The sequence below is a fragment of the Caretta caretta genome, chromosome 19, assembly GCF_965140235.1.
Source record: "Caretta caretta isolate rCarCar2 chromosome 19, rCarCar1.hap1, whole genome shotgun sequence".
NCBI lineage: Eukaryota > Metazoa > Chordata > Testudines > Cheloniidae > Caretta > Caretta caretta.
This window is the reverse complement of record NC_134224.1, coordinates 3,653,928-3,679,399: the sequence shown is the minus strand read 5'-3', so window position 1 is coordinate 3,679,399 and position 25,472 is coordinate 3,653,928. Positions and strand designations below refer to the sequence as shown.

At 41.5% G+C, this 25,472-nt stretch overlaps 1 protein-coding gene across 1 annotated transcript; it reads right to left on the bottom strand.

Annotated features, from left to right (window-relative positions):
* Window positions 1-275: 275 nt before the first annotated feature.
* PSMB2 (proteasome 20S subunit beta 2) lies at window positions 276-24,547 on the bottom strand. The gene is made up of 6 exons (XM_048825662.2): window positions 24,329-24,547; window positions 19,746-19,868; window positions 17,281-17,351; window positions 4,825-4,987; window positions 2,950-2,999; window positions 276-513 (listed from the first exon to the last, which is right to left on the bottom strand). Exons 1-6 carry the CDS (start codon window positions 24,417-24,419, stop codon window positions 406-408), a joined length of 606 nt encoding a protein of 201 aa, XP_048681619.1. The 5' UTR covers window positions 24,420-24,547; the 3' UTR covers window positions 276-405.
* Window positions 24,548-25,472: the final 925 nt, after the last annotated feature.

Here is a 25,472-nt window from a genome sequence, read left to right as displayed (position 1 = left end):
GACTGCACCACGTACTGACAGGATGGATGATGGATACTTAACTGCTAAAAGGGAAAATTAATATTTGATCAAGAATTTAAGAGGGAAGACATTTGGAGCAGCAAAACTGGAACAAGCTGAGAAAGCACAGAGACACACTGATAAGGGCGCAGAACAGCAAGGAAGGAAGTTGCTATCTGCACAGTCAAGGATTGGCAATCCCAGAACCCATCTGCAGAGTGATGATGATTTAATTTACTTTGGGAGAAAAGGGTTAATGGAATAAAGTGATAAGATTGATATAGCCAATGTCAATCTTTATTTGAAGTCCCCAAGTGCAGTACATTAATTGTGTAGTACATCAAACAAGTAGAAAAAAACCCCAAAAGTGAACTGAAAGAAAAATCCCAGGAAAGATCCCACGGGTTAGGATGACACTTTCGGAAAGGGTATGTTGTCCACTTCGTGGATGCCGTCTTTGTCAATGAACCGGACGCTGAAAGAAGGCAGGTTCAGGATGAAGCGTTTCTGAAGCTGTTTAACAGACAGAGAGAGGGGAAAGATTTGTTCAATGCTTAAATAAAAAACATTTCTTTGAGAGAGACATCGTTGCATGTCCTAAAAGCATTAGTTTCTCTCCTCCAATTTCTCCTGCTTCCACTTTGTTTCTGCAACATCTCTGGACACCAAAACTGAGAAGTGCCTTTTATATTCAGAAATCCTGGAGAGCTAGAATTGACTGTGATCTCTGTGGAAGTCAGTTTGGAAATTAAATAGAAATCGGAGGGTTTGCATAGTCACCTTAAAGAATTACATGGATTTTACAAGTAGAAAAAAGCCACTAGCACCAACGTTTTAAGCCTACGAACTTGCATAAGCAAATAAATATATTTTAATTCTGCTCTTATGTGAGTTTTAGTATTTACCTAAAATTCCTTTTGAACAAATCTGAAGCAGGACTTGGGATCTGAATAAGGAGCTTGCACACCCAGTGATGTAGTATGTTAGACTTGATAAGAGAATAAACTTGTCATGCCCAAATTTATCTTGATGTACATCTTAAAGAATCTGTCTTAAACTAGTGCCTAACAAGAGAACAACTCTGTTGAAAAAATTCACTTGACTATGTGCCAGGGCTAAGTATTTAACAGGTCCCCACAGTACACACTGCTTGGGATATAAACTTCAGTCAATCGTGCATGAGACGTTGGCAGCATGAGCTCTCTCTCCCACATGCCTGTTATTTCAGCATGAATTATCTCAGTTCTCTAACAAGATTTTTCATTCAAGTGAAAGTGGAGAAGATTACAATCATTTTCTACCATTACACTTAGATACAAACAGGCAAACATTTTAGAGGGGCCTGAGCTCCTCTGCTTGTGATGTATTTACATTTTTAAACTTCTCCACCCAATAACCAACACATATGAGTTAAGGTCAAACCCTTTCTTAGGCAAATGCTGAAGTCACCTTTAGGGTAAGACACTTATGAGCTCATAATAAATGGTCAGTTTGATATATGGAGGATAACGCCACTTCTTACCTTGCTTGAGAGCAGGATGCCTTGATTATATAAAATACAATGTGGTATTGTTTGTTCCTTGTATTAGGATGAACTGCATTGAGTAAAGAGGCTCTGCTGTCACATTATTTTCTTTTGTAGCTTATTTGTACATTCTGAATTTTTGGGTTAGGGTGCATTGATTACTGAGGGTGCACCAATATAGTGAGCATTTGTGACATTCTTGGTTTTAATTTTTTTTAGCAGTAGTGATAATTGGGGGTACCACGGTAAGCATAGATATGAACTAGACTGCTGAGGCAAGACATGGAGGGCAAAATGTCAGCAAGTCCTCCATGTAGCACTGTATGGTAATATACTAGTCTTCTTTTAAGATGATTCTTCACATGCTCCAAGTGTGTTCTTGGTTTATACATAGTTACCTAGTAGGCCAACTTCTAGAAGAACTGGTCCTGCAGTTCTTGAGGCATATTCAAGGCAGGATCCCTAGATTTATGCACATTTCTAAAGCACATTTACAGTGGCATCCAAAGTTAAGCAAATTAGTGGAACTTGGTAGTTCTTGCTGTGTCCCAGAAACCATGAGCTCAATAGCATATGACAACAGCAAAGCTGCCATGTACTTATCGAGCTACAGAGTTACCATGCGAGACTATCCTTTCAACTCACTAGCTGTAAGACAGGTAAAGGTCAGAGAACTATACAACACAACTTCTTTCAGGATAGGGTTGGGCAGCACCCACCAAAGTAATTTGTAAAGTACTTTGCTAACTATCAGACACCATGATTGACAGGAAAGCTAATCTACTAAAAACCTTACACATCACCAAAATGCTTGTAAGGCCCTTTGCAGAAGACTTCTCCCCAGTAACACCAGTTCACCTCTTTAACCTCCAAGAGACAATGACACCGAATACTGCTCTGATAAAGATTTATGATGTGAAAAGGATATTTTTGCTAAAGCTGCTGATCAACTGCTTCAGTGCCTGAGGTCAAGTCATTATTGGAGTTAGACTTGGTTATTCAACTTATGAACTAAGGGGAGAAAGCAGTTTAAAAATGTCTAGTAGAAAAATAAACTTACCACAAGCACAGGAGGATAAGTATCAGAAGGATAAAAACATTTTAGGCAGAAATAACATAAAAAGACAAAGTCAAGGGCTGTCTACATCAATATTATGTTAAGTATGGAAGGACCAGAAGTAAAGAAAAGCAATTAATCTTAAAGTTTACATTCTGGAGGACATGAACCATGCTAAGACAACGTAAGTACGCACAAATCCTTTTCCTCAGTAGCTGGTTCCACATCTGGCCAATGTATATTTATTACCCCTTCTGGCAAAGGCAGGGAAAAAATGTGACAGAGGAACAGGAAAAATATCAGTAAATGAAGGCAAACAAACATTCCTTTCTCAAGATCACACAGGCCCAAGTCTTTGGTGACTCACCTCCTCTAGACATTTCTTTAGGAGCTCCATTGCCTCCTCGCGTGTGATACCTGAAGGAGAAAACACCCACAGATTGCTTTAGTTAGAGGCCATCTCTCTCAAGTCAATCTTTTTATTAAATTTAAACAACTTTTCAGCTGAGCACCAAAAAAAACCCTCCTTCCCAGTTCACAGAAAACACATTCCATATGTACTGAGGATGCCCTGCACTGAAGCACTCGCGCTGCAACAAGCCATTGAGAATCGATTTGTTATACCAATGGGAAGCATGACGGAATTTTGCCTCCCATGGCCAGGGACTGGGCTTCGGAGAAGTCCAGCCGTCTCTCTCTCCTTGAGTTTATTACAGCTTTAAATCAGCTCCATCTGTCCACAGCCGGCTGCAAGTCAGTGAACGTGGGCGGGGATTGGTTTTAGTGCTACATTCCCTGCTGGGTATGAGCTTTAATAATGGGAAAGGCACGTGTGTGATGCCCCTGCTAGTCTCACACATTAGGATTAAAAAAAAAAAAAAAAAAAATCAGCATTCAGTGGGGATGGCCAACTGTGACAACATATTGTACTTAATTTTTTTCCTTTTGGAAGGGGTGGGGAAAGAGAAGAAAGGCAGCATCGCTTCCAGAAGACGCAAGTAATGAAAAAATTACAGAGATGCATGCTTAGCATGCAGCCTACTTGGTTCAAGGGCTTTTGTTCCCAACTCACACCTGCTGCTCAGGTGGAATAAGCTCCAATTAGAAGAGAACTGCCAGATTCCTGCTGCACTGGTTGCAGGAGGCAGATAGAAATACTGCTAAAGGAAGGTCTCTGCTATGAGTCAGTAAATTAAACCTTGCACGCAAAATATTGCTGCCAATGGGAAAGGTGCTTTTGTGGCTAAAGTACAAGGGAGTCAGAAAAAGCTTAACTCTATTCCCAGCTCTGCAGATTTCCAATGCGGACAAGTCATTTCAGTTGTGTTTCAAGTTTCCTCATCTGTAAAATGGGGATAATGCTGCCCTGTCTTTTGGCAAACAGAGAGGCTAAGTTTGAATGCTTTAAAAACATTGAGAGCTACAGATGTGCAAAGAATTATTCTGATGTAAACATTAAACAGTAGGAAAAGGTTGCAAAGCAGCCAAAACAAAGCATCCCCATACACCATACACCCATACACTCAAAAGGATGAGATAAACATATTAGAAAAGAGAGCAGTTTTATTTTTCTGGTTTTTTAATATGCTATGAACTGAGCGGATGCAGTTATGGAGAAATGGGAAACTAGACTGCACTCTGAAGAGGGACACGTCAGGAGATAATTGTATGCACATCATAGCCAGCAAACTAGGTAACATACAGCAACAGCAGAGGTATTTGAACTATAGCTTGTAGAGGCAGATGCTAGTTGAAGACATCTTCCTGCCTCACGGTTTAGTTTTGAACAGCATGATTTAACTACCATTTGTTAGTCTCTTGGTACAGGATGATAGAAATGCTAAGTAGTAAATTATCAGTGCAACACCTGGGGCAAAAAGTCAGTAGTACCCAAAATACTACAGTAAAGCCATCAAAACATTATTTATTAGATGAAGATGGCCAGGAACTAACAGGTCAGTTTAAAAAAACCAACAAAACTTCTTAACTTTACAACAGGAACAGCAAGCACTTGGAAAAAAGTCTAGTTTCACTGCAGCCTCCATTTCTGCTGAAAAGCTAGTCTATAGATTTTTAGATCTTTACTCCTCAATGAATATCTAATCTCTGTGCCTACTACAGCAACAGAACTGGCTAGAGTGACTCAACAGGATTCACAAGCGTGAGATCCCACTTTATTAAGCCTTTGATTTACTAGTCAGTAGAAAGAGAATGGTTTCTTTGCCACAGGCTTCATACTTACTTGGCTTGTAATAGCGGTCAAGAATGCTCAGGGTTAGGAATGCACCATATCCATGTGCTGCAAAGGGAGCTTTAGCCAGGGCTGCAAGGTAATCCATATAATAAAGGGCAGGGCCTTCGTGTTCATCGTAGCCGGCCAAAAGAAGATTGACATGGTAAGGGGTCTGCAAGCAGAAACACAGAATTTTGATTAATGCAGCAATACTAACCACCCTCCCCTCTACTGTCCCCCATAACATGTAGAGACTGGTAATCCAGCCCGTTTCAACATGCTCCTTTGGACACAAAATGTCTCTAGTAACTGTGCAAATTGCTTCTGAGGAACACATTTGAATTCAAAACCCCGGAGTGGCTGAAATTTTTTGTTGTTGGGAAGCAAACTTCTTTGCCCACTGCATTCCTTTAAAACGTGTAAGACTTTTACTTTCCCTTCAATCTGCTCCTTAGGACCCTTTCACAGTTAGTGTTTCAATCTTATGGGGACAAATCATAATTAAAAATACTTTCCCACCACTGTCCATCTCAGAAAAATGCTTAGATTTTTGACTGTCAGCATGCAAGCAAAATGTGGACTTTTTTGGCAGGTACAAAGTTTCTGTTAATTTAATATGCTGTTTATTTAGTTACACTGAGTTAACCACGCAACATTTTAAGCCAGTATGAAAACAGAACACAGTGTGAACAGTTTTATATATAATGTTGCATTGTAACATTAATTGCCAATTAGACTTTTATTCCACCTACCAGATTTAATCTAAAAAATCACTAAGCTTATGTGAATAAATTTGCTTCCATCTAAGACTGAAGACTCTGGCCCACTTTCTTGTTATCATAAAATCAAGATAATCCAAGTCCCCCCCGCACCACAAACATTTAAGAATTAAATATTTTCACGTGTGTCTTTTAGGTTTCAGAAATGGTTTGACAGATGCAGAGAATTAAGTGTTAGTCTGCTCCAGTTTAATTCTTTCCTCCCTATTCTTGTTTAAGACTTTAAACACAACCCATTAAATAAAGATGTTTTCATGTTTATTCTTTAGCCAAGAGAGACCACCCATTTCCACTAATACAACCATGCCTTTTACTGGGTTATAAATACAGATCTAATAATTCTGCAAAGCCCCAGGAGTTTGCATCATGTTTTATATGGGTTATCATTTGCTTTAAAAACCCATGTATTCTTATTGCATTTTCCACAGTGGGAAAGTGGTTGTGTAAGCACATAGCTATAGATATTCCAAACACATGTGAACACATTATATGTGATTCCATACCCCACCCACCCACCCACCCACGATTACCAATTTGTGAAGCATAGGCTCATACAAGAAGTACATGGAATCACCATATGCCTGCTCAACACTTTTACACTTTTAGTAGTTCCATACTGATTTTAGTACTTGGCATTAATAAGAAACGGTCATTGAAAACAGCGCGTTCATTAGATTTTCAGAAAACGTAGATCAACAAACCAGCCAGCCAGAGTAGGGAAGATTTCAGAGTAGCAGCCGTGTTAGTCTGTATTCGCAAAAAGAAAAGGAGGAACTTGTGGCACCTTAGAGACTAACCAATTTATTTGAGCATAAGCTTTCGTGAGCTACAGATCACTTCATCTGATGCATAAGTCAGGAAGAATGACACCTACTACTAGTGCCAGAGCAGAGAGCAAACTCATTTTGAAAGTCTGGGATATGTGCCATTGGTAGGAGCTTGTTTCTTATATACTTGAGAATGTAAGAAAGTGGTTAAATCCTCAGGAGCAAAACTGATTCCTTCCTTCCCAGAGTGCTATCTGCAGTTATTCTGTCACACTGATTCCTTCAATGAGAAGTTATTAAAAATCTTAAAATAATAGATTGGTATTACATGGTTGGGATAACATTAAGTTGAGACCAAAAAACCATGACAGTAAAGGACATCACTGGATACAAGTGTTACAAAGAACCTTGAGTTGAAATAGTTTTTAAAATGAAATGACAGTGCTATAGTTTGAATGCCCTCCTCACAAAAGGAACTGAACAGGCTGCTGATCTTTCCCACTTCATGAATCAACATATCCTTATAAAACGGGTTAGCAAATTAATTCATGCAATGGTTTTGGATATTCTATTTCACTACACTGTTTTTATTATATACATTTTAAGGGTCCACCAAACTTTTAAAAAGCGTTATTGAAAGATATTCCATGAAAGATTGTTTCAGTCATTCCAGAATCAAGTTGCTACACAAATGTATTAGTTTAATTAGCCTGTGTATTATCATTTATTTATGCTTAAACATCTCACATGCACACCAAAGTTGTCATTTAAAAGCCATGACGCGCACAGAAGACAACTCACAAATTATTGTGCTACTTCGAATTACCAACTTTTGCATGTGTGAGAAGCTTAAGCATAAATAAGTGGTGTCACAGACTAATTAAATCAATACAGCTGGGTAACAACTTGCAGTTTCCGAAATTCTTCTGCAGAAGCTCCATGAGCTTTTTAAAAAATCTTTTGTTTGTGCTTTTTAAAAAATTTCAAATGTAAATAAATCTTATGCTATTTTACTACTAGAGCAAGGTGAGGCTCAAACATTAGATAATTATTTTCACATTTTATTTACTATTTCTACATCTTTTCTAACTGATTAACACCCTTTGGGATGCACATAGTTCCTGATCTGTTTCAGAGCCTATGCTTACAAAGAAATGCAATATTAAAAGGGCATTTTCATACATCATTTTGGGGAGTAAAATTCATGTCTTCCACGGAAGAGGTCTCTTTTCAAGGTACGTCTTTTCTTGATATCTAAAGTCATCTTCGCTTCCTGCTGCAGCGCCCACAACACTCACCTACTGCTAGAATTTTAAAGTATGCCAAGATTTGTTTCAAATCTAGCAGTTCAGGACTTGAATCCAAGGTCCCACAAGGCTACATTTTGGAATGTGGCATTCTAATGGGGAATTGTTTTGGGTTTTGCCATGACATTTTACTGGTTTTAAAAAAATATGTATTTTCATAGGTGAAAGTTAAAATGGTTTAACTTGATTAACCTTAAAACATTTAAACTGCAATGGTATTTGGAGCAAAAGGTAAAACACTAACCCAAGTGTTGTGCCTTTAATGCCAGGTACTGCAATTTTTCCTGTTGTGAAGGCTTAAGGAACCAACTTCTAAAAGACACTGGACCACAAGGAAATACTAAACTCTACACTTGTTGAATTGTGCTCCTGACCCATCAACCCCACAATATTAAAATCAAAATTTGTCCTACTCTGCTTTTTTTAGTTTTGCTGCAAATATCATGTGAAATATGAGCCTTCCAGTATCCAACGACCTGACACTCCCATTTACCAGACACGCCAGCCAAACAAATAAAATCAAATCTTGCAAATGAACCACCTCAAATAGTTTTTACCCCCAAAAGGGAGGAGGATCCAGAGACTCTAGAAGTCCACTAGGAACTTTGCACTTTCTATGTAAAAATTAAGACCACAGATACTATGGTGACTGGCAGCATTACAAAACCCCAAGAAAACCTTCATATGAGCATTAATGTTACGCTTTTTAAAGTGCCTGGTTCTAATCTTTCATAGCATGGGTAGGCATGGTGGAAGTTTCCCCTACTACAGATCACTGCACCTTAACATGGACCGGCAACAACCTTGCTAGTCTAGTACTGGGGTCCTCTTGCACCCTCAATTCTTCTATGCCTAGTCTTCCAACTCTGAGGTTTTGAGCAGAAAAGCACCAAGTCAGACATTTGTTAAATACTCTCTACACTGAACTTTAGTTTAGTAGCAGGATGTTTATCAATTTCAAACTAGGCATGGAATTTTGTTGCTAATTAACATGAGCAAGAGCTTTGAACTTTTTAGAATGTTACTGTGATTACAGGTTTCAGAGTAACAGCCGTGTTAGTCTGTATTCGCAAAAAGAAAAGGAGTACTTGTGGCACCTTAGAGACTAACCAATTTATTTGAGCATGAGCTTTCGTGAGCTACAGCTCACTTCATTGGATGCATACCGTGGAAACTACAGCAGACTTTATATATACACAGAGAATATGAAACAATACCTCCTCCCACCCCACTGTCCTGCTGGTAATAGCTTATCTAAAGTGATCATCAGGTGGGCCATTTCCAGCACAAATCCAGGTTCTCTCACCCTCCACCCCCCCACACAAATTCACTCTCCTGCTGGTGCTAGCCCATCCAAAGTGACAACTCTTTACATAATCAAGTCGGGCTATTTCCTGCACAAATCCAGGTTCTCTCACATCCGCCCCTCCCCCATACACACACAAACTCACTCTCCTGCTGGTAATAGCTCATCCAAACTGACCACTCTCCAACTGTGATTACAAAGGTTTAACATGAGAGATGATGGGCTAACACTTTGGGACGGAGTCAAAACAATCCATTTTTTCGTCTCTCAAGAAATGCAAGGTTTCAGAGTAACAGCCGTGTTAGTCTGTATTCGCAAAAAGAAAAGGAGTACTTGTGGCACCTTAGAGACTAACCAATTTATTTGAGCATGAGCTCAATGCAAGCATGAGCATGAGCTCAATGCAAGCTTTCCCTTCAGTTAAAGGAAGTATTTTCCATCCCCATCTAGCTTTGCACTCTATGCCATTGGATTTAAAATAACTGCAGTGATTAAGAAGAGCGTGAAATTCTTCAGAATTTACAGCTGAAGAGAACAGTTGTGAGAAATACACTGAAACAACAAGATCAGCGATGGGAGGCTGGGCGGTGACAAGCAGCGGTGTGACATCTGGCGGAAGCCAAAGTCACAGCAAGGGGGAGAGAGGTGGGCGTTAGGAAGCATCCTGCCAAGCGTGGACAGCAAGGGAGGAATTGACAGTCTTCCTTTGGACTCAGTCCAGACCCTGTCACCTATAATTAAACAAAACAACACAATAAGAAGCTGCACTTTAGAATTTGGGGTTTTTTTATTTAAACAATGTGCTGCAACTTAGTAAATATACAACCTTGGCACTGGCATTCCCAGCAGGTAAGTCACCTGGGAGATTGGGGAAGGCAGTAGGTCGAGAAAGGAAACAGCAATAGTTTCTGCACCAATAAAAAATAGTACCAGAGAAGTATGCATGTAGATTTGTGCTGCAGCAGCCAAATAGGCACTGACAAAAGGTCTTTTCAGAGAGACACACGCTCACACAAATACACTGATTATGGCAAAGTGTGTCCTCTTCTGCGAGGGTGTATACCCAGTATGAGGAGCACAGCACATCAGAAGTGATCAGTCAGAATTAAAAACACTTCCTTAACCAGTACAGTGTCAATAGTTTGACCTGGGAGACATTTACAATAAAGCCCTTTGACTCCTCCCTGGGAGCGTAAAGGGGCCTTCAAGTGAGTGAACACTGCCAGAGTAGCGTGAAGAGCCCTTCCCGTAAATAAGAATCAGGTTCTATGATCCCAAAGGAAAGTGTGACTTCTACTCTGAGCTTAGGCAGGGTTCCACCAGAAATAAATCATGGACCCCCTCCCGTAAGCTAAGGGTATGTCTACATGCAGGGGGTGGGGTGGTGAGGGGAAAAGCTATACAATTCAACTTGAGTTAGTAACCTGACTTGCCATGTCTTCACTGCTATACTAACCTGACTTAAGAACACACTTTCTATTTTTGCAGGGTAGATACACTATATTTGGCTTCATTTTCACAATCCATACAGAAAACTAAGGCCTTGTCTAGACACAGTTTTACACTGTTTAGTTAAACTGGTATAAACCCAGGTAGAGGTTCTTATTTTGGTTTAAAAATGGCTTACTTTAATTCAGCTGTTTCTAACAGAATTAAGCTAAATCAAAAGAAGCCTGGTTTAAAAACAAAATAAGAGCATCTACACAGCATTAACTCAATTGAAACTGGTTTAAAAAAAAAAAGAAAACCACACCTGAAACTAAAAGAGCACAAATGCACATGTAGACAAGCCCCAAGTCCAACTGCCAATGAATTAAGTGTCAGAGTGTAAAGTTTAAAGAGTTGGAAAGCTACCAGTTACAGCTATTGATGTGCATCTTCAGGACTGCAGTGAAACACTACAAACTTGACTTAAATTAATATTAGCTATTGTCCATCAGCAAAGAGGTGGGCCATTTTCTTGTTGCTTCACATGATGTTATACTCCGGCAGCAGCTCCAAATTTGCGTGCTTTCTTGTTAAAGGTGCAGCCATATTGTAATTAGAGAGGTTTCAAAATTTAATGACTTAAAATGCAACATGGCACAGATGCCTTATTATACCAGCTAGTTAACACAGTATTTGTTTTCTCCATTCATTTCACTTGCTAATCCAAAACGCTGTCTCTACCCAACAAATAAAGCTCACAGATAAAATCACTGACTGTCCAATGGCAAAATGTAACCCCTGTGTTTATTAATCGGTAGTGTTTTTAAGGGGAATTCAGGCAAAATTCAATATTTTGGGGCAGACTCCACATGTTGAAGCAGAATTACATGCTGCAAGGTAAATGTAGCAAGTTATGAATGCTAAACACTCAGCAAGTGCTAGAAATATGAATAACTATGATTGCAAAGCATTACATTAATGCTAGTTCATCCATAGAGATAGACAAATTAATTCAAACTAGCTGAAGTGGTGAGGGACACAGATGGTGGTTAATAGTGTAGAACATGCCTCAGTTTGGGTTGGGCTGTAACACTAATACCCTGCAGAATATTGTTTCAATATAACACACAGAGACTCAAAATAATCTATTTCAGTTGGTGACATTTCACTGAAGTAGACCCAGTGCAAAACACCAATGTCCCTGTGTTGCCTTCACTGCATAATGTGGACAGCCATAAAACCAGGAAAAAGCTATGAAGGGAAAAGATTATATAAGATGTCCCCTCTCTCCTCCGCATCTGGCACTTTTGTAAACACACAGTCAGCAAAAAAGGGGAGGGGCCAATAAGGAGGACAACTACCCAACTAGCAAGCTCCACCCCCTCCACACACTAAAGGACACAAAAACAAAGATTCCTTCATGCAGCTTCTCTGATCTGCAACCCCCACCGAAGAGGTCAGAGCACAAAAGCTGCCCAATGCCAATTGCCATGGGGGAGCGAGTTGGGAATAACAACAACTGAATGGCGCACACAGGAAGAGTTCCTATGGCCAGGGCACCTTGGGACTGAGGCATTCCGCAGGTGAATGACCTTCTGGAAATTTTCTGGTCTTACCCCTGCTTGCAAAACAACACTTACGGGTCCCTCAAAGTAAGGAGTAGGAGAGTACAGCCCAGCCACATAGCTAGTCCCATGGTATTATTCTGTCCCTCACTGTGAGTTTTACCCCCCCAACTCCTTTACTTTTCACGTGAAGGAATGTCGATTACTAATTATAAACAGGAAATTCGGAGTTGGACCCCTGGGTTGCATTTCTGACCGACCTTGGGCAAGTTGCTTCACCTCAGTTTGCTCATTGGAAAAATGGAGATATTATTTATTCACCTTCCTAAAGTGATCGGAAACCCCTGAGTGGACGCAAAGCATTGGCATGAAGTTAGACCAAGACGTCAATAACAAAGCAGCACCGAGTGAGTGCAATGCTCAAGCTCAGATTATAGCAAACTCTTCTACATTTTGTAACCCACTAAAATGATTTAAAGACTCCTGCATGTTAATGACCAAAAGTCCTGCTCATACTCAACTTGCTTCCTGTTCAGACTTGTACCTCGTAACATAATTAGCTAGAATAAACCCAATTGGAGGTATCCCAGATACATGTGAATGGGGCCCAAGCACCTTTTGGCATGGAGCCATTTCACAACCTATTTGGAAAGAAGAGGGTAGTGTTGAGAAATGTTCTGGATTTAAGTCACCAATTTCAAATCGTAAGTATTAAGACAAACAGTTTCCATTACCACATTCTCAATAGCTGAAGACAATTTTTATTCTGAAGACAATTTTTCTAATCAGTTTATCTATTGGTTTTAGAGTTAAAAGTTACAGATTTAAGACAGTTGTGTGGGATTAGTGTGCAACTCCTTAACAAGTAGAGATTCAGAAAAATTAGGGTTGGAGTAGACCTACAGAGGCTTTTTACAAAGCCAAAATCTTTGATATAATATCACTACACTTCCAATGGGACTATTTAGCACAGAAACAGGGATTTCTGATCTCAGCAGGCACCTAACTGGGTAGCACACACACTCTAGGAGTGAGAAAGCAACACCTTCTCACATACAGTCCTCCTGAGAGAGGGGATTTACACCTGAAAACTCATAACTGTATCAGCACTGTGATGGGCAAAACAGCAAGCTAAAAAAAAAATTCTAGTTAATTTAAACCAGTATAGCTCAGAGTATAACCTCCAAAAGCATTACTGAGACAGAACAGTGATTCTATAGCCTGGCTCTTCATAAAGGCCAGCCCAACATAAAAGGTAGGACTTTTGAGGGTACAAGTAAAGGAAAAGACAGAAGGGATCACGGATGAACTACACCCAAAAGCTGGAGAAAGGCAATATCAAAATACAAATTAGGGGATGTTTTCTAACTTGCCTGCTCTCCTGCCCCCAAAATTAGGGGAATAATCACAGTTTGGTAGGGTCACCATCTTTTATAAAACTCCAGTATCAGGTATTCAACCCACTAAGGTAACATTTCCCATTGCCAGACCTAGACAATCCCTGCCAATACATGATCCCACGTTTAAAATGCTCCCTTGTGTCAGCACAGAGCAGAAGACACATGCAACTCAGGTTCAGTCATAAGTGACTTTCCAAAATATTAAGAAATAAATTGGATTTGGGCAAGGCAAATTGTTTTACATAGCCAAGAATGGAATATCTTAAAAAACCTCTTCATATTGGCCTGGCCAAGTATTAGCTGCTATTAGCCAAGGGTCTAGGCTCAACTCAGCTTGCAGGGAACTTTCCACACCTTGCTGTGCATCAAGATGAAAATATATATTTAAACATGTAGGTAAACAACCTTGTCCCCTCCTCTTCCCTTCCCCATAAAGTATAATTTAGCTTGGCACATATATTCTGTTTTATGGCTATAACCAACAGTATTAGATTAATAGACTTCCAGAGTCCTATGTGAATGATTTCTTTGTACAAAGCACTATTGGCTATATTTTTATTGATTCTAACTGGGTCACAACAGGCACAGAAATAACAAATATCTGACAAGTGATTGAGCAAAGAATACAACTTTCTGATGCCAATGTTCGTAACTTCGTGTTGAAAGCTCCGCACTTTCATACAAGCACTAAGTGCAAAGTTTCAAAAGATGATAGTGTTCTCCCTACAGCACAGAGATCCCTGTAGTGTGACAGCGGTGTCAAAGTGCGCCATTTGCTCAGGGGCATTGCCATCTGCAGCAGCACAACATTTTGTCTCCGGTAAATAAACACATCTGCCTTTGCCAGTGTCCTCCCCACTGTGTCGCCCATCTGGAGCAGGTGAGCTGGAAGGCAAGCCTGGGCACAGGGAGGAGGGGGGGTGCAGAGAGGATCAGGCCTCAAGGGACATGGCACATAGAGGAAGAAGACAGTGCCGCATCATGTCACATCCTGCTAACCGCATTTGCCAAAAAGCATGTTAAATTATTACCCTCGTTAGTGATATTTTTATCATATGTAACAAATGGCTGTCTGTGCTTAAGTAGGCAGGACATTCAAAGACAATTTCACCTATTGCCATCTGCTCTGAGGGTCCTGTGACATTGAGACAAATAATCAGCCTCTTATGCAACTGATAGACAAGTCTGTGTATGCACAACAGAGGGAGGAGAATTACAATACTGTTTCTCATGTCACTCATGGAAACTCAGAACAGCTCCATGCAAACATACAAGCCTTTCAAAATGTGAACAAGTTAAAATAAGTATAATTTTTATAGGACTAACATCTACAGTCCAATTTGTATCCATTTAATTTGCAAGAGGTATATTACACTGATTTCTAAACAGAATGAGGTGTGGTTTAAACAGAGGACTAGGAGTCAGGACTCCTGTATTTTATTCCCAGCTCTGTATGAACTTGGGCTAGTCAGAGCCTCAGGTCTCCCCTTCTTCCACCCCTTTTTTGTCCTGTTCATTTAGACTGAAAGCTCTTCAGGGCAGGCTCTATGTACATATGAGGCCCAACAATAGGGCTCTGATCTGGGTTGGGGCCCACAGGTACTACTCTACTACAAATAAGAAGACTGACGGCAAGCCTGAAAAAGGTTCCCTGGGAAATTTCTATAAAATGTCCTAGCAATAAACAAATCTCATCCCTGTTCCTCCCCATACTAACAAATTTGCTCAACTTAATTCACAGCATCATCAAGTCCTCTTATTTTCCCTGCTCTTCTTTTGTGTGGAGAATATACATGTGCCAGGCAGAGGACTCTTGAAATCCCAAAACTTGTATATTTAGATACCACTTTGCCTTTCTGTAACAACTTCCAGCAAAGAACTTTATAGCACTTTACAAGCAGTGAATTAAGCCTCCTCTCCCTATGAGGTACCCAAGGATTACGTATTTATATCCAATACCCATTTTACAACTGGGGGAAAGTGAGGCACAGAAGTGGATATTTGACCTTGAACATGTCGCATGGCAAGCCAACAGCAAGTGTAGAACCCTGAAGTCCCGACTTCCTCACTATAATTGCCAAGCATCAAAGGGCACTTATAGGAGGCATCTGAACGATGAATGAGGAGACAGCATTTATTAGCAATGCTTTGAAATATTACCTTAAGTTAGTCCGTCATTACAGTCTGCTAATTCGAAAAAAACAGCTTCCACTTGGTTTTGATATTTACTGAAAGCTTCATGTCTGTTTACAAAAGGGGCTTGTTTTGCTAAGTACATCAAATAGTTTCGCTCTATTAAATCATTTTGGGAGAAGATTAAATGGATTCAATGCATTTGCATGAGAAGTGTTGGCCTTATCTCGATTTTAAAGGGGCTTAATTCACTTAGCTGTCTGGTATTTATGGCAAAATGTTTACTGGGCCCAAAGCTGGAATCTTAACACTGTAGTTGTATTAGTTTCTGATAAGTGAGGTGATAGGCAATTTAACGAGAAGAAAAAAAAAAGCAAACCATAGCTTACAATTTCCATAAAACAGACCATTTTGAGGAGGAAAAACCATAGGTGAAGAAAGAAGAGACCTCTTGATTAGAGTTCATCCATCTGCAAGTGAAAGTTATTCCCTAGTAATTCATAGTGGGTAGTTAGCGGACATTTGGTCTTCACCAAGACCCTGGATTCTGGGCCATATCCCAACTTCTATGGCACACTTTGAAGACAATTAATCAGATCGTGATCAAAACAAAATCTGAAGTTTTTCACAGGTTGAAAACTTCCCCCCTCTTATATTGCTTCTATCCATTTTTCATTTGGAAATACACAGATATAGATAATTTAAATGAACAGTAGCAGTGCTAACAGGGTAGCCATTTGGGGAAAGATATTAAATGATACTTCAAGTTTTTCGTGTCCTTAACATGAAAACACAAGCAAGCCTATTATAAAAATTGGTAAAAATTCCTTTCACAGGTAACATTTTACAGAAAATAGAATAGTTGTCAATGTCATCTCCTTAAAGCTGAACACAATGTTATTGTAGCTATTTAACTAGTAATACAAGAGAACCTTAATTTGCCAAATGTCTCCAGGGTCCCCGAACCAATAGGGGTTTGTTAAAAAGAGAACATGAAACAACGAACACAAGCAGACAAAGATGGACAACAGGAGGCACTACTGTGGTACAGTAATACTTTATTCATACCACTGAAATTATTTAGGGCGTAATATAGCACGTAGTATAATTAAGACACAGGAACCACAAGGGTGGATCTTAACACATGTATCTCATAATGGCAGCAGTTTTTAAGGTACTTTGTGAGGTTTATATTTTTCAAATAAGGCATTTCAGAAAAGTGGGTTTAGGAAAAAAAATCACATTTTACTGTACACAAGTTACATCAAACAACTGAAGTAAAAATCTAGTTATGCTAAATGAGAAATTGCTAAAATTATCTGCACCAAACGTAAGAAGAGAGCATGGAATTATGAAGTGAAAGTGAACTATATAAAACTGACACAAAAGGGAAATGTCTTCTCTTTGTAGCAACAAAACCTGATCGCTCTCAAGGGTCTCAGTTCCACGCGACTCACTGTGGGGAGCCTATGGCTTCACTAACTCAGACCATACTCAAATCATTTGCTTATTTCAGAAGGAGAGAGAGAAACTTGGCCAGTCACATGTTATTTTCATTTTTATTTTGTGTTTGCTGCCCTGGAGCATTCAGTCATGTGTAAGCACATGTTTAAATTGTGAGCCCGAGGGAAAAGAATGAAACAAAAACATTGCTGAGAAGAAAAACGCTGTTGCAGCAGGAAGGGACGTAGGGAGGGAAAAGGGCAAACATAGTGTTTGATTTTTGCGAGAAGCCCTTAGTAACTTCAGCCATTGCTGGTATGCCTCAGTTATTACTTACCCGACTGCGCAGGTAGTCTGCCAAGTTTCTGCGTGTAAAGTTTGCTGCTGCAGTAGGAGACAATTCATACCCTGATATAAGAAACAAATGCATTGATGAGGAAACTGGAGTGCAAAATGCATTCTTCTTACTGCTTTGCTTTCACTATTTGTTTCATAATAAAACAGAAAGGCAACATGATCGAGGGCAATTCCAAGTTCCTATTCTGACTCTGACAACTCATTTATTATGTTCCCTTTACCTCTGTCTCCATTTTCCCTTTGTTAACTGGGAATAATTATACTGACCTATATCAACAGGGTGCTAAGCATTCAAATTACTCATATCTATACAGGGATTCAAAATACAAAGCCCTAGAAAATTGCAGAATATTACACATCTGTATTCTGAAAATTTTTTCATACAAACTGTAACCCAAAAAATGGCGTGGAGTTAAATAGGAGAGACACGAAGAGGGACAGAGAAGATGTTTTTCACCCAGGATTTGAAGACCAATGGAAAGTTCCTACATTTCTCTAAATCACAGGGTATGCCTACATAGCAATTAAACACTCACAGCTGACCCAGGTCAGCTGACTCGGACCGTGGGGCTATAAAATTGCTGTGTAGATGTTCGGGCTTGAGCTGAAGCCTGAGTTCTGGGATCTCTCAATTTTTAGCCCCGCAGTCCAAGCCCTGCAAGCCCAAGTCAGCTGACCCAGGCCAGCCACAGGTCTTTTATTCCAGTGGAGATATACCTTCAAAGGCCTGGACTGCAGAAAGAGAAGGCTGTTGCCCCACAGGCAAGACTGTGGACAGGAGAGAATTCTGAAACTAATGCTGAATCTTTTTTTTGGGGTAAAAACCAATCCTTTAGATGTGTAATTCCATTTTAGTGTGTGTACAGGAAAGAGACTTAGTAAAAAAGCATGCGAAATGTTCTACAACCTGTGACAATGAATAAAGAACCAAACGACTGATGGCTTCCATAAATAATACAAGACACTTGATCAAAAAGCCTAATGCTAAGGAGAGCAGAGCAAGTTATTACATGATATCCTACTGTCATTAGAACCTTTACCCTGCCCTAAAGGATAAAAGTTTTTTCTAGTAGTCTTTGCTTTTTTCTTTTCTTTTCTTTTTTAAAGCGATGACATAAGGTGCTCAAGCTATTGCTTCATAGAGATATAAACAGTGGATTTCACCAAAATACACAACACAAATACTTTTACAATTCAGTAACGCCTCATCTATATACCGAGTATACGTGAACCAAAGATTATTTAATTAAGAGTTCAAACATTTGCAGTCACTCTAGAAATCCAGAAAGCTGAAAGACCATAAGGCCAAACTGTCTGCTCTTTTCGACTAGGTCAGTACAAATCTGATTAGAGATCTGAACACACCACAGGAGGTGATCAGTGCTTGCAAAGGCAGGAGGAAAGATTTTACAATGAATTGTATATAGCATATTTCACTAGATGATCTCAGAAGTGCTCTGCAAACTAATTGCAAGTACTCTCATAAGTGAAGTATTTTCTTCTCCTTTTGCAGATGGAGACACTGAGGCAGAGAGGTCAGATGACTTGCTCAAAAATCAACCCACATCAGAACTAGCAACAGATACAAGAGTCCTGATTTCCTGTCTTCCCCTTTCTAACAGCTAGGCTATCTTCCCTGTTTTGTACAGACCCAAGCGTACCAATTCTGATGTGTAGTTATACTGGGACATATTGTTGATAGGGAAGGGAAAAAACTTTTTTTTAAAACTCATTTAAGAAATGAATTATTGAAATCAAAATGGAGACGTTCATATACATATTACATACACATACATACACACACACAGCAGGAATTAACTTTTTATGAATATATAAATCTGGGTGGATTCAATGCCAAGTATTCAAGCCGCTAACTACCTATCCTGCCCTCATCACCATATTTACTTGAGCCCCTAAAAGGCAGAAATCCACAAACTAGACAGACTAAGAAAATGAAGTGTCTCTCCCCTCCCCCGCCCCACGACACCAACCTGAAATAATCTAATAGTCATCTTTAAAGGAACAACAACTTTATTAAGAATCACCCCCTATGTCTGAATGTTTTTGAACTACTTGTTAGAAATAACTCCTAACATTACGAAAACTAAAAAAATTAGTACATTTCACAGTACTTTTTATATAATAAGTTTTATTGTTTCCCTTGTAGAGAATCTGTTTATTATTTTTTCCTGTTTGTGCCAGTTCTTCACTCAGCAACAGGAAAGGTCTTTTTAAAAAAGATTAGCAGTAAACTGTAAATCCACAAAAACTGGCATGGTCACTAAGGGCCACTGTAATACTCACAAATATATTTTATTTAAAAAAAAAACAAACTAGATTTCTAGCTGTCCTTTAAACTCTCAGTACCTCTAACAACATGCAGTCATATTAGCTCTCATTCATATAATTATAAAACATGACCTCTTGTTCTGGTGTTGTACTTACCATTTCTCATTTTATAGAGCTGAACATTTTTCTGGATGTACTCTGCAAACTGCACAGTGTCTCCAGCTTCCCCCACACACAACAGCAAGATCTTCTCACTCATTTTAAACATCTTATCATGGTCTAGGCAATGAGACAAGAACAAACACGACAGTCATGCTATTTTGCCAATACCATAGCAGTTTCACAATTTATTTAATAAGTACCAAATTAAAGGATTTTAATCACTCAATTATGCTAATCAAAGCATCCCAACTAAATTACAATATTCAGCTTCTCTCAGTCTCCCAAATTAATCTGTTGCATAGTGTTCCTATGTGCCGTTAAAAGCTGTCACACTTCAGAGAGGTGACTGCATTTCAGTGATTAATGTAGCGCCCTACATCTACTCTGTGAATCAGTGTATGATCCCAGTTGTGCAACTGGATCCATGCTGACAGCCTCTGCACCTGCAGGGAGCATTCATGGAGACAACTGAGCTCAACACAAGGGTCCACATGTGCAGATCCAAGAGCAGAAGCTGGAACTAAATTTTGAAGTGCTTTGATATTCTTCAGGACGGAAGATGCTACAGAAATGCAAGCTGTTACTCATGTACCAACGTTGGTTAAAACTGCACAAATACAGAACAATACATTTTAAAAAATTAAGTATTAGCTCTTTCATTCTATTATTTACTCACCAATAAAATATTCAAGAATTTTGCTTGATAAGCTGTTAGGTTTTGCTTTATATAAATACATGAAAGTTTAGGGCAAGTGTAATTCTGGGTAAGTTGAAACATGTGAACACATTAAGCAAAGAGAAATTATGAAAAATGTAGGATCGAAGTGTACGTCAAAGAGACTTCCGTTTCCTAGGATATCCAAATCCACTAGCAGCTGTTTCAGAAGGGAGTAATTTGGATAGACAACCCTTGACAAACAAAACCACTTATTTTAAAATACGGGGTAGTCAATATCATGACTGAACTGTATTAGAACACTGGTAATAGGAAAAAATAATAAATATTGATTACAAATTGCAAAAATAGCCCATTGAAAAGCAACAAAATCATTAAACTCTAAAACAGAATTCTTTCCTTGAAATCAAAACTTTAAAACTGTAATTTTCTGAGGTATTTTTCAAATCTCAGCTATGACAACAAAACTATAGGAACACAATTTTGTACTACTCCTAATACTGTAATCTTATCTGACCACCAGTCTGCTTTAACTAGATAAGATAGATAAATATTCAAGCAGCTGTTAGTGCCTAGGGAAAACTGCTTCTCCACATTCAGGCTAGGTCTACAGAACAACAGTCTAAATCTCCATATCTGAATCTCACTTTCACTTTCAATTTACTAAATACTGCTGAATAATCTTCCCTGGAAGACATTTTTGAAAGCTTCTGAAATGTCACAATCCTTTAATAGGATTTGGAGAGTATTATGCAGTTGTTAAATACTTTAAAAGTTGCTTTTGAGTGTTTAGGGATTGCTATTCAGATTGATAATTCTCTGCAATCTGTTTACAATTTGAAGGAAAAGACTACCAAATACCAATATGACTACTACCTATAGCTTACTATTTTTCAAACTAGGATTAATAAATCCCACATCACTATGTTTGCCTAAATAGATTAAATAAATTCCAACAGGAATTAAACACCATTAGTTTACAAACCAAACTTTTTAAAAAAGTTGACTGTATTTGGTAATATTTAGAGTAAAAACTGCAATTTATTACAGAGATTTCTCCCTAACTTGGTGTCCTGCTTATGAAACAAGAACATCACCTCTGTTCATTTCTGTAGCCATGAAGTAAGATATAGTGGTCAGATTCATCTAGCAGCATAGCCAACGTTTGCAATTTTATTGAAATACTCCCAATATTTGCGGGGAAGGCATGGTGTTTAGTTTGCTTTATTTTTGAAGCCCCAACTGCTGCATTCATGTGATTATGTGAGAATATACATTTTTAAAGAAAGGAAGTTTAACTCTCCATGTTGAAGAAAAACACTTGGAAGTGGAACTGCATTAACATAAAGGCTCAAATGTGAACATGAAGGCTGAAACCCAAAGTCAAATTAAAAACTTTTTTTTAATCTCATGGTTTTGGGGGCCTGACTCATGATTTCTCCATGCTTGTGGCTGACAACACAGATCTAGTACAACTTTTTAAGAGGAAAAAATTATATGTGGAACTTGAACATTTGACTGCACTTGTTTTACTTTGCTAACATAAAACTCAGTCCCACAAACATATGTGTAGCTTTGTGCGTGCAAGCAGTTCCACTGACTACATGTAAGTGCTTGCAGGATCAGGCCCTGAAACCTGATGTGCAATGGGGAAATTTTGAAGTGTCTACACCACCAGCTCTAACACCAGTTCAACTGAACCACAGCGAAAGTTGGTCGGAACCCTAATGTTGATAAGACTTTTGTGTCTGGACCCATGTTTTCTACCCTTTCAATTAGGCTTACTTTTAAATAGGGTTAACTAAAACAGGTCCAGCCAAGGAAGCCTTGGGTCCCACTAGTTCAAATGAAACTGTGTTAAAATTGCTGGGGGAAATATTTTATATATTTTTCTAGTGAAGACATAGTCAATTGCCTTTGGATGAAGGCTCAGAAAGGATGTAAAACCTGGGAACATGTAGTATCTGTACTAATCTCCAACACTCGAGTAGATAAAAGGTACACATGTTCAGGTAACTGTTATTGTTCAGATGGCTCAGCATTCTAACTTTTTTCATTATTTAAAAACTGTTGCTAGAAATGAAAAAAACAAATAATGGGTGCTTTATAAATCCCAAAGATCAGCAACAGCTCCCCATAATATCTTTTCATGTTCAGTTGTTACATGTGCACAATCTGAGACACAAAGTTACCTCTTTTGGTCTTGCTCAGCTCTCTCACGTGAGCAGTTATGGATATTTTTCTATTTGAAGTAACTTAGAAATGGGTGGACAACTTGGCTCTTACATCTTCCAAGAGCTAACTAACACCGAACACTTTACAGATGTTCATTTGATTAATTTCTGCTGAATAACCCTCAACTACCTTTTCACTTCTATGCTGCTTCTCAAGTAAGGGAGAAGAGCCAATAAAAGTCAGAAAAAAACACTACACTGTCAGCCATGAAATCTCTCCTCAAAACTCACCTTTGCTGTGATGCCTACGCATTGCTCAACAATGGCTAAACAGTGGGTGTACTGTGACTACTGCTTATTATACCAACCATAATCATTTCACCGATACCTTGACCTCCCTGCTGATTCTTTTTCTCCACCCGTTGCCTCTCATCTTATATTTAAATACACTATGGGGCTGGGATAGAGTTTTCTTTTATAAAGGTGTGCAGTGCCAAGCACAAGGGAACCCTAACCTGGGCCTCTAAACTCTACCGCAAGAGATTGAGGCGACAAATACATGAATTCACTGTAGAACCAATACAGAATAAATAAAAATATCTAAAGTCACAGCAGAGAGACTAGGAGATCAATTGCTTTTTGAAAACTTTTCCCCTCTGCCAAGTTTGCCACATCGTGAAAATACTTTTCCAGTGGGAAGTTAGCAGCTACACAATACACTCTTTGGGGCAGGGGCCAGGCCTTCCTAGGTGGCTGCACTGCATGCAGCCTAATGGAACCCGGATTCTCAGCAGGGCCCCAGGATGGTGTCACAACACGCCACCACAGATCTTGGTGAATACCTTGGGTTTTTGTTTGTTTGTTTTTAAATAAGAAAAGCAAGTTCCTTCGGGGTCTTCAAGGTAACCTGCTTCCCAGTGCAAAGGTGCATAAATAGTAAATGGTGACACAGCAGCAGGTGCACCAGGGGCAGGGATCTCCCAGACATGTACCAGTCCCCTGGGCTCTGCAGCAGGGGGGAGGGTAAAGAGATCTTTACCCCCCCCCCGAGCAGCTGTCCCCCCCATCACCCACCACCCCCCTCCCTGAGCAGCTGCCCCCCCCGAGCAGCTGGCCCCCCCATCACCCCCCCTCCCTGAGCAACTGCCTCCCCCGAGCAGCTGGCCCCCCCATCACCCACCACCCCCCTCCCTGAGCAGCTGCCCCCCCATCACCCACCACCCCCCTCCCTGAGCAGCTGCCCCCCCATCACCCACCACCCCCCTCCCTGAGCAGCTGGCCCCCCCATCACCCACCACCCCCCTCCCTGAGCAGCTGCCCCCCCATCACCCACCACCCCCCTCCCTGAGCAGCTGCCCCCCCCATCACCCACCACCCCCCTCCCTGAGCAGCTGGCCCCCCCATCACCCACCACCCCCCTCCCTGAGCAGCTGCCCCCCCATCACCCACCACCCCCCTCCCTGAGCAGCTGGCCCCCCCATCACCCACCACCCCCCTCCCTGAGCAGCTGCCCCCCCATCACCCACCACCCCCCTCCCTGAGCAGCTGGCCCCCCCATCACCCACCACCCCCCTCCCTGAGCAGCTGCCCCCCCATCACCCCCCACCCCCCTCCCTGAGCAGCTGCCCCCCCCCGAGCAGCTGGCCCCCCCATCACGCCCCTCCCTGAGCAGCTGCCCCGCGACTTTCGTATCCCCCCCGCCCCCGGGCCCCACCGCCGCCTCCCACCGTGCTTCATCTGGACGATGCTGGAGGCCGCCACCGTGTCGGACGCCACCAGGATGTAGTCGGGGCCCTGGATGCCGATCAGGTACTCCATGGCGGGGCGGGGACGCGCGCGCGCGGTTCTTCCTCAGGCCCGGGCCGGCGGCAGCTTCCCTCCCCTCCGCGGCGCGACGTGACACAGCGAGGCCGCACGGCGGGCGCAGGGGGGATGACGCAGCCGCCCGCTCTCGCGAGAGCCCCGCCCGCCACGTGACCAGGCCCGCTCCAGCCAGCGACCTCTGACCTCTGACCCCCGCCCCTTACCCCGGGTCCGGGGACTCCGCCCGTCTTCCGCCCTCCTCTCCCCTCCCCCGCGCCGCGGCCTTGGCTTTTCCGTTGCCGTGTCTCCGCCTCCGCGAGGCTGCCCCCGCCCCTTCCCCTCCCCGCGGGGGAGACTGAGGGGTCTGGGTCCCCTGCCCGGTGGGGCCCCCTGGGCTCCCCGAAGCCCGGGGTTTCCTGCCGTGCCCCCCGCGGTGTCTGAGCACCTGGCCCGGCTGCAGGCTGGCCGCGGAGCGGGAGCGGCCCGGCTCGCCTCCGCTCCCGGCCGCCTCCGGGCGTGCCTTCGCGGGGGGCCCTCGGCGGGTTCCTGGCGGGCCGGGAGGAGCACGCCCCCGAGCGGGTGTCCCTGGGGCAGCCTCCTGGCTGCAGGACGAGGACGGGCCTCGCCAGGCTGAGCAGCTCACCCACAGAATCATAGACTGTCAGGGCTGGAAGGGACCTCAGGAGGTCATCTCCTCCAACCCCCTGCTCAAAGCAGGACCAAGCCCCAATTTTTGCCCCAGATCCCTAAATGGCCCCCTCAAGGATTGAACTCGCAACCCTGGGGTTAGCAGGCCCATGCTCAAACCCCTGAGCTCTCCGTCCCCCAAACTTGTGGCCATACCCCCCGAATCACACCCCTTCACCGCCTCATGCTCCGTACCGAGCGGGTCATAGCGTCACCCTCTGTTACAGTCAGCCCCCCGGTCAGCCACTAGACCAGACTGTTGTTGATCTGACAATAAGAAGGTCAGAATGGGTAGACTGGGTCAGGCCAATGGTCCGTCTCGCCCAGTATTCTGTCTTCCTGCGGCGGCCAGTGCCAGGTTTTTCATAAGGAGTGTACAGA